Consider the following 17,953-nt stretch of genomic DNA (forward strand, 5'->3'; position numbering starts at 1 on the left):
GCCCATCTTATAAAGTTGACTTGCCCCACCATAAACGACTTGCTTCAGAGAGTCAGTTTTTTCTCTGATCTCTGGACATATATTCCAAAAAGGACAAGTTGGAGAGGAACTGCCGTATCTCATCATACCAGTTGGGTCTCTCTCCATCTATGATAAAGAGCTAAGCATCTGGGAAGTCATCTTCCACCCCATCTGGATTTTCTCTTGCTGGACAGAAAATCTGCCACACTGCATGCTTATTTCTTGGGGTGTGCTTGATAGTGAACTCAAACTCTTGTAACAATAGCATCCATCTCGCTAATTTTCCTACTAGGTCTGGTTTGTTTACCAGATACAAGAGGGCTTTGTTGTCCACATGAATATCGAACACATTACCTAACAGATAATGTATGAATTTCTTGATCGAGTAGATAATCCCCAATGATTCCTTTTCTATGGTGGAGTAATTCCTTTCTGGCTTTGATAGCCTTCTACTTGCATAGTAGACCGGTTGGAACCATCCCTCATGTGATTCCAGCGGCATCAAAGCACTTCTAATGGAAAAATTAAAAGCATCACAAATACATGGAACACCAGATCAAAGTTTGGCTGTTGATGAAGAATGGTGCTGATGATAGTATATGCTTCAGATTCTTGAATGCCTCATGACAGGATCCTAACCAGACATATTCTACATCTTTCACAATTAGACTGTACAGGGGTATTGCCACGTTTTCCAAGAACCTCATGAATCTACTATGCCATTTGATCAGTCTCAGGAATTTGGCAAGTTCCTTAGCGTTCTTGGGCGACTGTAGTTTTACAATAATCTTCCCCTTAGCCCAATCTACCAATCCTTGTATAGACACCATGTGCCCCAATAGAGATATAATCATGATAGCAAAGGCGCACTTGGCTAGATTGAGGCTCAATCTAGCTGTTCTACAGTTCTCTAGACACATCATAATGTTTTTTATGCGGTCTTCTTTCTTTTCAAAACACACTGAAATCATCCACGAAGACCCTCATGAAGGTGGTTAAATATTTGTAGAATATTTCTTGAACCATCCTCTGGAATGTGGCTGGAGCATTGTTTAGGCCAAAAGTCATCACATTGGAGGCAAAAGCCCCGCATTCTATTACAAAGGCTATTTTCTCCTTATCTTCAGGAGCCATCTGTACAAAGTTGTACACCCACTGAACCCATCCAAAAATGAGTATGTCTCATGTCCTGCTACCGCATCCAATAGAGAATCTATGAATGGTAGTGGCGGGAATGGACCCCACTGCCTTTCTACCACTCTTAGATTCCTGTTCTGCGATTGTTGTAAGAACACGTGTAAGAACACGTGTCAGTTGTGGTTGCCTTTTCCATAGATAGCACATGGCTGCTGCATGCTTTTCATTTGGCACTCTTCCTTGATATGACCTTGGTTGTTACACTTTGTGCACCAGATGTCCGGTCTCAGTCTGGATACTGCATGTCCTTTGGCAAGCTTGTTGGCTAGGGTGGCCTTTGCCTGCTTCTTGCCTTTCTTCTTCCAGGGCTTTCGCTCTTCGTATCCCACCCTTGACTAGAATCTAATTTTGAGGTGTCTTCTCTAGAATCCGACTTGAAAGTTTCTTCATCCTCCTTTTTGGGGTCTTTTCTTGTCTACTTCAAGATCCCCTTAGCTCTGGTTGCTCCCGCCACCACTTGTTCAAAGGTGAGGGTCTCCAAAAATCATACAAGGCCCATTGCCGTCAAGAGCTTTTTCCTTAATCCTCTCACAAACCACTGACTCAGTGTGGCTACGGCAGGTTTGTTGGGCTGATCTAGATGCATTAGTAGTGCTCGAAATTTTGCTGCATAATCCTCTGTTGGCCTTTTCTTCTGAGTCAGCCTTTGTAGCTTCCTAGTACTTCTCTGATGGTCTTGTCTCTTCTGAATTTTTTTAGGAAAGCTTTCTTCAATTCTTCAAATGTTTGGACGTGCTCTAGACCATATTATGTGTACCAGCTGCTCGTGGCCTTGTTACCCAAAGTGGTCGTATAAAATACTATGTCTTTTGCAACAATGGAGCTTGGGTGGCCAAGAATGTGGTCTAGAAGGTGAAGATGTGAGCATTTGGATCCTCCTCACTCTTGCCCTTGAACGTCAGGTATTTGAGAGACATCCTTCCCATAGCTACCAGTTCTTCTTCTTAATCTTCCTACCTCCAATTTTGAAGCTCTTGGTGCTCTCCCTCTTGGTTTCTCACCTAATTTTTCTATTCTTGCTACTGAGAATGGTGTATGGATTTACGCCATTCAGCATGGTGTATGGACTGGGAGCATCGAAAGCTGGAGATAAGATGAGATAGGCCCATTCAGAATTGTCTAGAAAATGGGAACGGGAACCTTCGAACTAGCATGGATGGTGAAAGGCTAAAGAAACTGGTGAACAGATATAGGCTAAAGCCTTATCATGGATGGATGCCAGAACATGAAGGAACCCCAGAAGGAAAAGCCAGTCGAGATCCAGAGAATGTTCAAGACGCAGATCCGAGTCCAGTCAAGAACATGAATCCGAAGTGGGATAGGATTCTAGAGAGAACGAAAATAGAAAATAACAGAATCTAAAAATAAAAACTGTTTATGTAAATATGATCTCAATGTGCATAGAGAACGAGGAGCCCAGCTAGCAACAACATAGAGGTGAGAGGAAAATCGATGTTGCTGCCCCAAAAAAGGATGCATGGATGGAAAGGGAGAGGCATCATGTCACTTTTGCCCCACCTCAACCTGGCCATTAATGACCTCGCAGCTCATGTAATAGGCACTCATAGATAGAATTTTAGAAGAATTAGGGAGAATCATGGAGATATCAGGTAGTTATGGCGGTACCAAGGGGAGGTGTGCACTATGACAATGGTTGGAAATTGTAGCACTTTCTCTATCGAATGCCTAATTTGCATGTCTCTATTGTGAAAAAACTCTCTTCTACACTGTGCTTCCAATACTCTCTTTGCTAAGCTCTACTGTCACTCTTGCCTTCTGTCTCTCAACCCTAGCTATCTTGTGTCTTACTACAAGATGGTGGAATTTGAGTATCTCTCGTCCACCCTGTACAAGGTGATAGATAAGCATGCTGAATGGTTGGAGAGGATGGGCCTAAAGTAGTTCATGGTACTGCCTGCCTTGGGAAGAGCTCTAGCATAAGTTCAGAGTCGGGGAGCAATTGGAGCACCTCCAGAAATTAAACATCATCATACTACCCTCAAGAGAGAAGAGGGAACTCAATCCTTTATGTGGCTGAGGTGTTCAACTTGCTGGCGGGGCTGAGGGAGAAGTGGAGATCAAGCCAGCGCGGTAGAGGATGATGACTTGATCAAGGAATTTGGCCCACTACTAGAGGGAAGAGCCAAGGAGTACAAAATAACAGGCAAAACAGATGAATGATGGGTGGGTGAGATTCTACATTATCTTCAATATGCATGAATGATGGGTTGAAGGAAATGATGAAACTACAATTCGTCATCAAAGAGAAGGATGCTGCCCTATAGAATATGATGAGCCAGAAAGAACCCTTGTATAGGAGGAGCTATGCAGGAGAAGGGTGGAAGCAAGCCGACTAGACAAAATGCAGAGGTAGATCAAGGAGCTCAAGCAAGCCAATAAAGAAATGAAGAAGGAGATGGAGGAGATAATGGAGAAGATGGCCAAGAAGAACCATGAAACTATGCAAATGCAAAGAGCTAGATAAGGCCATAGAAAAGCAAGCCAAGATGGAGGGACAAGTCACCCTAATTCTTGAGGAGCACATCAAAATCATAAGAGACATCCAAGAAAGGGCTGACAAGGATAAAGTGGAGTTGGTGAAGGTAGAAGCAAGATTGGTAGTTCTGGATGCAGAGGAATTCCTAGAAGTTTATGAGCTAGATGTAGAAAGAATGGAGCAGTGGGAGGTTCATGCAATGGATGACCTTAAGGAGGTGTGGGGAGCTTATTTGGAAAAGCTAACAGCAGTAATGCATGCACCCACATCTTCCCGTAAAAACAGTTAGCTCCCCACCATTCAAGAGACAAAAATTTAGATAAAGGGTCTAGACATCCGAATCTGGCCTCGACATCAAGCCCAGAACCAGTAAAGGCCTTAGAAGCACCAGCCATTGGTGGAGTGGGCAAAGAAGCTGGTAGTAGGGGAGGAGGCACCAGAAGAGAAGAGGAGCTACATAAGGAAGACGAGTGGCTGCGTGGCGGCAGGAAATGGAAACTTGGAAAAAGAGGTTCAGTGTCTTGAAAGGAGAAGAGAAAAAGCCGGCTGCATAACCAGAAGGGAAGGAGAAAGAGATTGTTTTATGGACTCATCAACAATGGATCTCAACCCCGAAAACGAGTTAAAGGAGCATGCATGGGTATCAACGAAGAAGCTGGAAGAGAAAGCTAATGATGAGGCTACTCTTAGAGTCCACATAGAAGAGCTGGAGGCACTTATTAAGAATTCAAAGAATAGCAAAAGCCGGCTGCATAACCAGAAGGGAAGGAGAAAGAGATTGTTTTATGGACTCATCAACAATGGATCTCAACCCCGAAAAAGAGTTAAAGGAGCATGCATGGGTATCAACGAAGAAGCTGGAAGAGAAAGCTAATGATGAGGCTACTCTTAGAGTCCACATAGAAGAGCTGGAGGCACTTATTAAGAATTCAAAGAATAGCAAAAGCAAGATGGCAAGACCATCAAGGCTCTGAAGAAGGAGATGGAAACAACTACACCCACAAGGGTGACCAGAGGCAAAGGCAGTAAGATGAGATTAAATGAGCGGAACGTCGCTTTGACGATAGCTAATGCTGACATCAAGAATAAGACACATCAGATGGAGGTCATGAAGAAAGCCCATGCTAAGGAAGTACAGTCCAAATAAGATTTCCAAAGATGGATCAAAAGAGAAAAGAGGGCAAGGGAAGACATGGAACAAAAGCTACATGAAGAAACGGGGCAGAACAGCCTAAGTGCCTAAAAGGACACCGCCCTTAGAGGCATGCAGAATTTGATGCACATGGCTCAATAGGCGGGTGCCATAAGGTCTTCCAACTGGGATGACATTACAAAATTCATGAACCAATTGGAAGTGCCTAAGGTGGTAGGTCAGGACTAAAGCAACTCCCTAGAGACAGTAAGCAGTAGGACAAGGCTGAAGCTCCTCCCCCGGATCCAGGGCTATGCGGAGAAGCATATGCGAAGAAGCAGTGGGCTCTTATGACTCCTGGATCTGGTATAGCTCACTCCGAGCAACAGTGCTAGTGCCTCTCACCAATGAAGTCACCTAGTAGACAGAGAAAAGGGGGTGCCAAAATCAAAATCATTAGGAATACGCATTAATGCCGACGATCAAGACCAACTTCAAAACCTAGAAATGGAGTCAGCGACGAGAGAAGAGGGCCAAGGGAGTCGGCACAGACCATCTTTGAAGACAATGCCATCACTCTGAAATAGAAAGAGCCCCATGCTTTTGCAGTTGGCATGGCCATAGATACAATGAAAAGGGCTAAAGTAAAGTACCCAAAGACGTGTCCCATAGACGTGTAGTTCATATGGGTGGATAAAAGGACAAGGCTAAGGCATGCTTGGGTGAGCAGCAGGAAAAGGGCCTATATGCCCAAGGCCTCCTAATAAGGTTTGTATTATCAAGGGGCATCACAAGAGAGGTTGGAACTGGAAGAAGGTGGATGGAATAGTCCATAGCTGTTTGGATGACATGGTTCGGAGTTAGAGGTAATCCGGATCTAGAAAAAAAAATTCAGAGCAACAACAACTGTGGGCTTCGACACAACATCCACCATGATCGCCAAGTCTTGGTGACCAACAAGCCCATTTGGTCGCCACCTAGGCTGTCCTATTGGCGACCAACCAGCCCATTTGGTTGCCACCACACCCAGACTATCCTGTTGTGTAACAAACTATTATGGTTTGATCTTTCTTACTTTTTGTAACAAGCTTGTAACGATTTCTTGCAAATGGGTAGTACCCAGATGGATGTAAGTAGCAAAGGGGGGATTATTCCGGTATGTGTGGATTAGAGGATAAGGAACTGAGGGGATAGTTGAGTGGAGAGTTCATGAGCTGAGAACTTTTGCCAATGTATTGTATTGTACTATTAAGAGTTCAAGCTAATACTGAAGAATGTCACATGGGTTGGTCTCTAACGAGCCTCTATTCTGCTCTGCATAGTTATGTCTATTCCATTTCATGTTAAGTGCATTCTTGTCTAGATGTGAACTCCTATTCCATTTCATGTTAAGTGCATTCTTGTCTAGATGTGAACTCCTATTCGAAATCATGGGAAACCTAGGAACTAACCTCCTTGCAGTCACGACTAACTCCCCAAGCTTAGGGGTACAGGTAGCTCAATGTGCCAGTATTGGCTTATTGCTTTGGGCACAATTGCATTAGTCGCCACTTTTTAGGAGCCGACTAGGTGGTCCGGAACCATGTAAGTGCCGGGTCTTGACTGGACACCAACACAAGATGACATTACATGTCATGTACTTCCCAAATTTATCAAACAGATGGAATCTAACCCTGTTCCACCTAAGCTGGAGTAACTACGTACTCAACTTAAGCACGATGAACCCCAAATAGTAAATGTCCTTATACTTGGGTTTTACACACTTGAAATCCCATGATTTTGAGCCTGGGATTACTACGGACCCCTAAATATAAGATCACCATGAATCTTTAAATCTACTTGACCCAGACATCTTTGCAACAAAAGATTTGTTTCACATTGGGTCCATGTTCAAATTTTGAACATATTTCATGTTTCTTACGAAACATAAACTGGTTGGCATGCGAGAAGCCACGCAAGAGGGCACGAGTCTCTATGGACCACATGCACGAGCGCTTGCATCTCTATGGACCAAGTTCATGACACTTTGGTTGTTAAATAACGCAACACTACGGTTGTCAAACAACAAAACAATGTAGTTACCATACTCCCAAGACGCTTATTTGTTGTCTAGCGATAAGATATACTCCCAAGACACTTGTGTGTTGTCTAGAGATAAGATATATAACAAGCACAAGACCACTACTTGCACCAAGTTTGTGGCAGTTTCAACCATGAATCCGATCTGAGCATGTGCACATGTGTTTAGTAGTACTAGGACTACCCACATAGTGATGTGCAAACATGTATCAAGGCATAGTTGACTCTAAAAAAACATTCTAAAGTGTCGTGTGCAATGTTCCTGATGGTGTGCACGATTCAACACATTTCAAAGAGTCGTCCGTGTTGTATAATAAGTTAATTGGAAAAGTGGTCTTGCAGGAGCCAGTTCTCCAAATACAAGGCGAGAACATTCTACCATATTTTCATGGTATAACCCACCTCTCGCTCTAAAAGCTTTCAATACAAATGCTTCAGCCTAGGCAGAATCTACGACGATTACTATTTGACCGACATGTTAGCGGGTAGAGTTGTCATAGAGAATGCATTTGGAATGCTGAAAACTCGAATGTGAGGAGCTCTATTCAGAGATTTTACCTACAGAGCAACATGAGTGGTAGTGAAAGATGATTTTATGAGGGGAAAGAAGAGGGGAATGGTGATGGAGGTGAAGAAGCACCGGTTTGATGGTGATGTTTTTAATTGATTAATCAATTTTTTTTCTCATATAGGTTGGAGCTATGATGACATCTTCGGTTCTGTGAGGTAAGTTTTTCAATAAAAATAAAAAAGAGTCGTTTGCCTGTGTTGTGTGCTTGCATCCATGGTTTTTTTATGCTTGTGGTGTGTTTTTTTATCTTTTTTTAAAAAATCTTTTGTGCTTGTGGTGTGTTTTTTTATCTTTTTTAAAAAAAATGCCTGGTCATGTGTGTGGTCCTTTGTGTTGTGTGTGGCCTACCTAAGCAGTGTGTATGCATGTTTGTATGTTTGTGTGCTAGCATGTTTGCTTGTATGCCTCTTTGTAGCTTAGGTAGGCAAGGCTTCATGGTAGATACCTTTTGTATTAGGGTTTGAATCCCCCAAGGCCATTAGACATCCAAACGTTGTTAGAGGACATCCAAATGGTTGCACATTGTGCTTGCCTACACATGTGCCCAAAAACTGCAATAGGGTCGGGCAAACTTTCAGGTTGACAGTTGACATGTGTCCGCATCCCACAGGCAACTTTTAACGTCAGACTCGGAGGGGGTTTGTTTCCCTTGCTTGCCTCCTGCTGCTAGCGTGGACTTCCACTTATTGTATTGAAATCGGTGGGCATCAGCAGGGAACTAGAAGCAAGTGACGAGCGTCTATGGAAGGACTACGTCACGAATTCCTCCCCAGCAAAGTAAGTGGGCTTCCGTTCGCAACACAGTAAGTCCTTAATAAAGCGGGTTTTCTAGCTAGTTTGGCGCCCTCCATGTGGATTCAGACAAACTCACGGCCCCCAGACTTCAAGCACAATTTGACCAAGAAGAAGCTGTGGATAGACGGCTGTGGCAAACCAGGTTGGATTAAAGAAAGAATTAATAAAAGAGAAGAGGGTGCAAGAAGCAAGGATGTGCACAAAGAGGCCAACGCACCAGGATTTTTTTCTTTTGGTGGTGGCCGGGAGATGCCTGGCCTACCCCAGCCTTTGGTTGAGGACTTTGCGTACACCTTGCACCAGTGCAGAAAGGAGAGAAACCTGGCTTATGCCATGCGCTTGCATGCTTGCATGCACGAAAGTGGCCTTGAAGCTCACCCATCACTTGGGAACTACCTCGTCTCCATGCTGGTGGACGTAGGATGCATGTACGATGCTCAACAGGTTTTTGACAGGTTGGTGTATCGGAATGAGGTTTCTTGGAATGCTATCATCACAGGTTATATTAAATGTGCAGATCCACAGCATGCCCTGATCCTGTACAAGAAAATGCAAGAGGATGCTGTACATCCTAGTTCTCATACTTATGTTGCCTTACTGAAGGCTTGTGCCAAGCTAAAAGATATTCAAAGAGGCTGTGAAATACATGCTGAGATTGCTAGCAAGGGATTGCTGGAGAGAGACCTTTTCATGGGCAGCAGCTTGGTGGATATGTATGCCAAGTGTGGGTTGCTTGCAAAAGCACGGGAAGTGTTTGACAAACTACCAGTTCGAGATGTTGTCTCGTGGAATGCACTGATTGCAGGATATGCCAAACACGGGCATGGTACAGAAGCTCTGCACTGTTTCAACCAGATGCAACTGGAGGGTGTCTCTCCAAATGCTGTCACATTTATTTGCAGCTTGAAAGCCTGTGGCAGCATAAGAGCCATAGACAAGGGCCAAGAAATACATGTTGAGATTGCTAGAAAAGAAATGTTGCAAAGAGATCTTGTTCTTGGCAGCGCCTTGGTCGATATGTATGCTAAATGTGGCTCACTTGCAAAAGCACAGGAAGTGTTTGACAAGCTTCCTGTCCAAGGCATATTCTCGTGGAATTCACTAATTGCAGGATATGCCAAACATGGGCATGCGCAGGAAGCTTTGAAGTGTTTTGAACAGATGCAGCTCAAGGGCATCTCGCCAGATGCTGTCACTTTTGTTTGCAGCTTAAAAGCTTGTGGCAGCATAGGAGCTACAGACAAGGGCCAAAAATTACATGCTGAAATTGCCAGAAAAGGGTTGTTGGAAAGAGATCTCATTGTTGGTAATGCATTGGTTGATATGTATGCGAAATGTGGCTTGCTTGCAAAAGCACAGGAAGTGTTTGACAAGCTTCCAGTTCGAGATGTGGTCTCGTGGAATGCACTGATTTCAGGATATGCCAAACAGGAACAAGGCGAGAAAGCATTGAAAGTTTTTGAACATATGCAACTTGAAAGTATCACCCCGAATGCTGTCACATTCGTTTGCAGCTTAAAAGCTTGTGCTAGCATACGAGCCGCAGACAAGGGCCAAGAAATACATGTAGAGATTGTTAGAAAGGGGATGTTAGAAAGAGATCTTGTTGTTGGTAGTGCCTTAGTTGATATGTATGCTAAATGTGGCTTGCTTGCAAAAGCACAAGAATTGTTTGACAAGCTTCCAGTTCGAAGTGTAGTCTCATGGACGGCTCTAATCGCAGGATATGCCAAACATGACTGCGCTGAGGAAGCTCTGAACTGTTTTGAACAGATGCAATTAGAGGGTGTCTCTCCAAATGCCGTCACACTCATTTGCAGCTTGAAAGCTTGTGGAAGCATAGGAGCTACAGGAAAGGGCGGAGAAATACACGCGGAGATTGCCAGAAAAGGGTGGGAAAGAGATCTTGTTGTTGGCAGCGCCTTGGTTGATATGTACGCAAAATGTGGCTTGCTTACAAAAGCACAGGAAGTGTTCAACAAGCTTCCAGTTCGAGGTGTAGTCTTGTGGAATGCATTAATTGCTGGATATGCCATACACGAGCTTGGTAAGGAAGCACTGAACTGTTTCGAACAGATGCAGCTTGAGGGCATTTCTCCAAATGCTATCACATATGTTTGCAGCTTGAAAGCTTGTGGCATCATAAAAGCCATTGACAAGGGCCGAGAAATACATTCTGAAATCGCCAGAAAAGGGTTGCTGGAAAGAGATCTTGTTGTTGGCAATGCATTGGTTGATATGCATGCTAAATGTGGGTTGCTTGCTAAAGCAAAGGAAGTGTTTGACAAACTTCCAGTTCCAGATGTAGTCTCATGGACTGCACTAATGGCAGGATATGCTGAACATGAGTGTGGTGAGGAGACGCTGAACTGTTTCAATCAGATGCAAGTCCAGGGCATTCCTCCAAATGCTGTCACATTAGCTTGCAGCTTGAAAGCTTGTGGCAGCATAGGAGCCACAGATAAGGGCCAAGAAATACATGCTGAGATTGCCAGAAAAGGTTTGGAAAAAGATGTTCTTGTTGGCAATGCGTTGGTTGATATGTATGCTAAATGTGGCTTGCTTGAGAAAGCACAGGAAGTGTTTGACAAGCTTCCAATTAGAGGTGTAGTCTCGTGGACTGCACTAATTGCTGGGTATGCTGAACACGGGCACAGTGAGGAAGCGCTGAACTGTTTCGAACAGATGCAACTCGAGGGTGTCTCTCCAAATGATTTCACATTTGTTTCCATTTTGAAAGCCTGTGGCAGTATAGGAGCCACAGAAAAGGGGCAAGAAATACATGATGAGATTGCTAGAGAAGGGTTGTTGGAAAGAGACCTTGTTGTTGGCAGCACCTTGGTTGACATGTATGCAAAATGTGGCTTGCTTGCGAAAGCACAAGAAGTGTTTGTCAAGCTTCCACTCCGAGATGCACTCTCGTGGAATGCACTAATAGCAGGATATGCCAAACACGGGTGTGGTGAAGAGGCACTGAACTGTTTGGAAAAGATGCAACTCGAGGGCGTCTCTCCAGATGCTGTGACGTTCATTTGCTGCTTGAAAGCTTGTGGCACCATAGGAGCCATAGTCAAGGGACGAGAAATACATGCTGAGATTTTGAAAAAGGGGTTACTGGAAAGAGACCTTATTGTTGGCAATGCCTTGGTTGATATGTATGCTAAATGTGGCTTGCTTGCCAAAGCAGAGGAAGTTCTTGACAAGCTTCCAGTTCGAGATGTGGTCTCGTGGAATGCACTGATAGTAGGATATGCTGAATATGGTTGCGGTGAGGAAGCACTAAACTGTATCGAACAGATGCAACTAGAGGGCATTTCCCCAAATGCTGTCACGTTTGTTTGCAGCTTAAAAGCTTGTGGCAGCATAGGAGCCACAAAGAAGGGCCGAGAAATACATGCTCAGATTGCCAGAATGGGTTTGGAAAGAGACCCCCTTGTTGCCAATACTCTGGTGGATATGTATGCTAAATGTGGCTTGCTTGCAAAAGCACTGGAAGTGTTTAACAAACTTCCAGTTCGAGACACAATTTCATGGAATGCACTAATTGCAGGATATGCCCAGCTAGGAGAAAGTGAAAATGTTTTCCATACATTTGACAGAATGAGAAGAGAAGGCAAAAAGCCAGATTTGGTCACATTTATCAATGTTCTTAATGCATGCAGCTGTGCAGGTTTAGTGGGCAAGGGTCAAATCTATTTTGAGGCCATGAGCACAGATTATGGCATCACTCCAACTCTTGAACACTATGCTTGCATGGTTGATCTGCTTGGTCGTGCAGGTGAATTAGACAAAGCAGTAGCAATGATCAAGAAAATGCCATACCGTTCTATTATTGTGGGGTGGCATACTGTGCTGGGTGCTTGTCAAAAGTGGGGTAATGGGGAGCTTGGGAGGCAGGCCTTTGAACATGCAGTGGGATTGGTTGCAAATGATTCTAGAGTTCATGATGTTATGTCTAACGTCCATGCAGATGGTGGATGAGGCGGATAAAAATGAGTTGGATGGGTCTTGTACCGGTGACGCATCACAATTTGTGATCAAGTTGGTTTTGCAGAGGTGATGGCATCCAAAGCTTTGGTTGCCATTTATTGGCACTTGCATCTCTCATGCAGACATGGAATGCCTCCCTTACTAGAACCACATCCCGAACAACAAAACCAACAGGTGGGCTAGCACCTGTGTACCAGCTGTATCCGACTTAACTTGGTGCGAAGTCATATGTTGATCTTATCCCTTGTGAACCAACCAGCTCCACCTGCTCAAGCAAGCATGCAAGTGGCCACCCCATTAAGCAGTTTTGTTGGCAGGAACCATGACTGCAGATATTCCAGGGAGTCTTCAAACTGCAATTGCGAAGACAAAGAACGCCATCAGTGGCTAGGTATGTCCTCTGTGTGTGTGCATGCGCACACAGGCGTGCATCCGCTGCATCTCTAGCATTTCCTTGAGACAGGCTCACCCATTTGTGAGAAGCTTATAATTCAATCAAGGAGAAGCGATGCTTGCAAGTGTGGATAGGTTTGCTTGCAAAAAAAAGAAGAAACGTCTTCTGACAATCTAGACAACTTATGGGACGGATTTCTTATACAGGCAAACCAAGCAAAAGCCTCTACAGTGCGACGGGCAACCATACCACCCGCCAGAGGAATGAGCAAGCCAAGATCACCAACCTCCAGTCTCTCCTCAAAGAGGTTCTGCCAAACAACGCTAGCTACACTATTCCAATTCCATGAAGTCCCTCCAGCAAGATGCCAGATTGCTGGAGACAAACCTTGAAGCTCAAGCTTAGCTTTTGAGATATTGCTGTTTGCTGCATGTTGGGAAAAAAAAAAGGAATTTAAAAAACCTATAACTAGAACTAGATACACTTCCATAACCAACTAAGGCCTCACATGAAGAACATCCACCTCGCCTTCCACCTTTCATGTTGCATCGACAAGATGACTATACCACAAGGGCTACCCAATGCGTCACTAACATGCCTTGCATCTGGCTGTGTGCGGGGATCAATCCTGAACCATACCATATAATGCATCCCACCCACTTCACGATGTATCATGGCCCATCCACACCTTTTCGCTAGCGCCAGCGCCAGCGCCAGCGCCAGCACCAGCACCAGCACCAGCACCAGCACCAGCACTAGCACATACTTGGATGACACGAGGATGCAATCACCATTAGGAAGGGGGGGTATATTAACCACTTGATAGATTAACATGGTTTTAACCACCCAACCTACCGTAAGTTAAATTTTCCATCTAACTTGCTCGAACGAGCACATATCTTTTTAAAGACAGTGCTAGAACATATGAAGTGGTCATACCTTGAGTTTAATGTCAAATAGGGAAAGTCTAAGGGTTTCGTGCACATACTTGCTTAAGACTAGTAATAGTGATGGTCAACGGACCATTTATTTAGCCAACCTAGTGTGAAAAATAGTCATTGGCATATAAGTCATTTTTTACCATTTATTTAGCCAACCTAGTGTGAAAAATAGTATATAAGTTATTTTTTACAATAAGAAATACACAATCATTCCCTTGTAAAAGAATACTCAGAGCTCTTCTCTTATCACTTATACATAAGTTATTTTTTAAAATACATAACCGTTTCCATGCTAAAGAATACTTGTGAGCTCTTCTCTTCTCCAATCTTGCTCGTTTATATGTTATTGGATTCATGCATGCTAGATGAATGCTTGCTTGAATAGGTTTCTTTGTAAGATTCTCTTGCTAATATTAGCTCTTCTCTTCTCTAATCTTTCCTGCTTGTATGCTATTCGATTCATGCATGCTAGATGGATGCTTGGGAGAGCATAGAGAAGTCGTACACCGACTTGTTTTTTATCCTCTGCACTAGTGCGCTTGTATGGATGCTCGTGCTTGTAGATTGTGGGTCTCTCCTTCAATCACTTGCGGGGCTCTCCTTTTCTTACATTTTAGCTCTCCTTTGCAATCTAATTGAGAGAGAAGTGATACAAAATAGAGAGGAGATACAAATATTGAGAGAGAGAGAGAGAGAGAGAGAGAGAGGTAATACAAATATAGTAAGAGAGAGAGAGGGTTGATATATATTGAAATAATCTCAATTATCTGATTGCTATGCAGTTATGGGAAGGATCCAATCCACATATAAATGTGTCTATCCACATGCAAGAGTCATAAAAAGAGATGAACAATAGAAGCCCATGTTTGAGTTTCAAATTAAGGCAAGGATAGGGTTCTCCTTAGTATTAGAGCTTTCGAAAAGATTCAAAAATATCATACAAGCACTATGAATATTATTCCAAAACTCTCGTTTGCAAGACTGGTTTGGGACACACTTGGAAAGTTTGGTAGCATAGGCTACTAGTGCATGATGAATCTAGGCTATTAGTGCATGATGAGAATCTGATTCCAAAAAGTCTTGTTTTTGCAAGAGTGGGAAACACTTGGAAAGTTTGGTAGCACGGGCTATTAGTGCACTCTAAGAAACAATTGAAGTATGGTAGCACATGCTATTAGTGCACTCTAAGAAGCGGTTGAAGTTTGCCTCACATAACTCACTATTATGTGATGCCCATGAGTGTGCCAGCCATGCAAAGAGACCAAAGAATGGCCAATTAAACCCAAAGGGGTAGCTTAGAGGGCCTAATCTAAGAAGAACAACTTGACTTTTTTCCCAGTAACAATAATGCCAAAGGACATTGAGATTGTCTCAAAGATAAGAGGAAAAAACGATGACAGTATGTACACACCTCAACCATGTGAACAATGGGAACAGAGTGATTCTCTAGTAATCCTAAGAAGAAGAGGCAGACCCGTTGTCGAAGATATATGGGGATTTTCAATTGGACGAAAAATATATATATTCACTACACCACTGATTTTGGGATCTACGTTGGTTTTCGTCGTGGTGGAATTATGCAAGTGATTCCCGAAAATGTGAGAATTGAGCATAATAATGTATAACTTAGTTTATTTTTATGATTTTGCAAAATTAAAGTCTTAGAATCACAATTTTAACAACAAATTAAGGGTTTCTTTGATTTTCACGAAGTGCGAGAAATTTGGTTCTCACGGTCATAAGAATGCTAAATTCTCACGACGTGAGAATCAAGTAAATGTTTTGATTTGTTCTTTTTGTTTTGTTCCAATAATTCAGACAATTCAATGATCAACCCTTTATGTAGTTGTTAAGATTCCTTGCGTAAAGATCTGTTGGTTCTCGCGTGATTAGGAGGATAAGATTTCCTTTGGGAGTTTTAGCTGTGTAGTCTGGAGAATCTCCGAGAATACGAAGAGATTCTCCGTGCAAGAACTTGACATTTTTTAGCGTGTTTTTGTGGATAAGATTGTAACAACAAAAAAGGTGAAAATCAAACAAAAAAAACAAGGTTTTTCACTCCTCAAGGTACTTGCAAACCGAAAAAAAAAACTTCACAAAAAATCAACACACAATTTTTCTTATTTTCTCTTTTCTTCACCCTAACCTTATCCACTTCTCAACCCCTCAACATTGCTCTAGGAACAATGATATATAGAAAAGAGGACTTATGTATCACACATTTGTGGAGAAGCAAGTCGATCATACATTTGTGGCCTTCATAGAGAACCCTCTAGGGACAAGGCCTACGGTTAGAATATGGTCTAAAAAAGGGGATTTGTTGAAAAAACAAACTCCCAGAGGGTGTACCACTGAAGCTATGATGGAGGCTTGCATCCAGTTGGGTTACCAAGTGTCTTGGGGACAATCCTCTTTTGTAATGTAGGAAGATAGATGGAACTTGTTATGTAAACTGTTGAATGCTGGCAAGTAATGAGTAGGGATTGGCGGGTGGGGGAGTCAAGAAGGGTTTTGTCTGGTTGTATAAAGGATCTTGATGTAAAGTGGATTTTACAGTATATATATATATATATAATTATTGGTCCCAAAAAAAAAGAGGACTTGTGTTAAGGGAGTTGAGACTCAAAAGAAGTTTAGAAGGAAAACACTGGCTCTTTGCCAACGGCGCTACAAATGTTATACCATATTCTATAAGAAGGAACACAGTGGCTCTCCTCCCCAACGGTGCTACAAATGTTATACCATATTCTAGCCCCTCCTAAAATTCTACTCTTTCACAGTTAAGCAAGAACAGAATGCGATTTGTCATGGGAATCTTACCTTACTCTTGAGCTCGAGCCTTTTTAATTCTGCAAGCCCAATTATTTTTTGAAGCTCCACTCTCCTCGAATCCCTCTCTTCCACAAGCTGTCACCATGTAAGCTATAATATCCACCTGTAAGAATGCTCATCACCCCTCTCACTCTTCACTCTCTCACACTAGTAAATAAAGAGGAATATGCACCAAGAATCATACACCTCTACTCTCAACTCTCACACACCATACACACAAGAGCAAGTAGATAGCGTAAGAGTCTAGTGACACAAAGGGATGATGTATTTTTCCATTATGAGAAAATGACTTATGTACAACTAGACTCTTATATTCACATGTGAGCTCTTTATGAACGCGAACAGATTCGAATCGCCAATAGCCGGACGAATCACCAGCAACACGTCTACACCTTCAACATCCTCCTTTCTACGCCATCAGTAGATCTACGAAAAACAAGCAGCAGCAACATGCCATCATCAAGAGGTGTCCTCTCTCTCTCTCTCTCTCTCATTCATACGCCTTCTGATGGCTGAGTGGAAGCTGCAGAATCTCCCATCTTCAAGAAAGCTTACCGCAAGGCAGCCTTCAAGAATCATATGGACAAAGTGGTGATCCTAAGAAGGTAACATGTACTTTCGCTTCTCTCTTCTTTCCTCTCATGTTCCCCTTCAATCTCGCATGTTCCCTTTCCCTTTGGCACGGCCCCAGACTGTGGCTCCAACTTCTGGATTAATCCTTAGTGGAAACTCCATTGGCAGGCACCTCCCACATCTTTTGTATTAGAAGCATAAACCCTAACCTTGATTCCAACAACCCTAACCCTAGCTATGGTTACGGTGGCTCCATCATCCTCTCTCTCTATTTATCCCCATTGATCCCTTGGCACCCCAACGGAAAACAATTTTCTTTTCAACATTAATGTTAATGGTAATGCAATAAGAGAAAAGTTTCGCACAAATTTTCTATAAACCCTTGAAAGTTTGAGAAAAGATCTCACATCATGTATAGTCTTGGGAGTTGGCCAGTCTCTAATGGTTGCTATGTTTTTAGAGTTATCACAAATGCCATCAGTAGAAATGATGTGCCCAAGATATTCAATTTCACTTTGAAAGAAAGAGCTTTTGTCAGGATTTGCATACAAATGGTTTTCTTTAAGAAGTTTAAAAATAATTAACAAATGGTTTTCGTGTGCTCTTTCGCAGCGACTAAAAATAAGAATGTCATCAAAAAAGACAATCACAAAATCTTAATGGTTCTTAAAGATTATATGCATCATGCGAACAAATGTGGCCGGTGCATTTGTAAGGCCAAAGAGCATTACTAGAAATTTATAGTGACCAAATTAAGTGACCAAATTAAGTGTCAAATTTATAACATTACTAGAAATTTATAGTGACCAAATTAAGTGCCAAAAGTAGTTTTATAAATATCAGTGGGGTTCCATACGCACTTGATGATAACCTAGTTTTAAATCTATCTTGCTAAAACTTTCAATTTGTCAAGTAAGTCGTCTACTCTAGG

The 17,953-nt window shown here is 42.7% G+C and overlaps 1 protein-coding gene and 1 long non-coding RNA gene across 2 annotated transcripts; one reads left to right on the plus strand and one right to left on the minus strand.

The window, feature by feature from the left end:
* The first annotated feature begins 7,987 nt into the window (after positions 1 to 7,987).
* Positions 7,988 to 13,172, plus strand: LOC147613454 (pentatricopeptide repeat-containing protein At2g39620-like). The gene has a single exon (XM_086781396.1). The coding sequence runs from the start codon at positions 8,347 to 8,349 to the stop codon at positions 12,271 to 12,273; it is 3,927 nt and encodes a 1,308-aa protein (XP_086637522.1). The 5' UTR covers positions 7,988 to 8,346; the 3' UTR covers positions 12,274 to 13,172.
* A 3,521-nt stretch (positions 13,173 to 16,693) lies between these two features.
* On the minus strand, positions 16,694 to 17,237 carry LOC147613455 (uncharacterized). The gene is made up of 2 exons (XR_015263164.1): positions 17,005 to 17,237; positions 16,694 to 16,875 (listed from the first exon to the last, which is right to left on the minus strand). It is a non-coding gene; the product is annotated as an uncharacterized LOC147613455 (long non-coding RNA).
* Between the last annotated feature and the right edge of the window lie 716 nt (positions 17,238 to 17,953).

The sequence above is a fragment of the Cibotium barometz genome, chromosome 43 (genome assembly GCF_041138505.1).
Source record: "Cibotium barometz isolate CiBa-2024 chromosome 43, ASM4113850v1, whole genome shotgun sequence".
Lineage (NCBI taxonomy): Eukaryota > Viridiplantae > Streptophyta > Polypodiopsida > Cyatheales > Cibotiaceae > Cibotium > Cibotium barometz.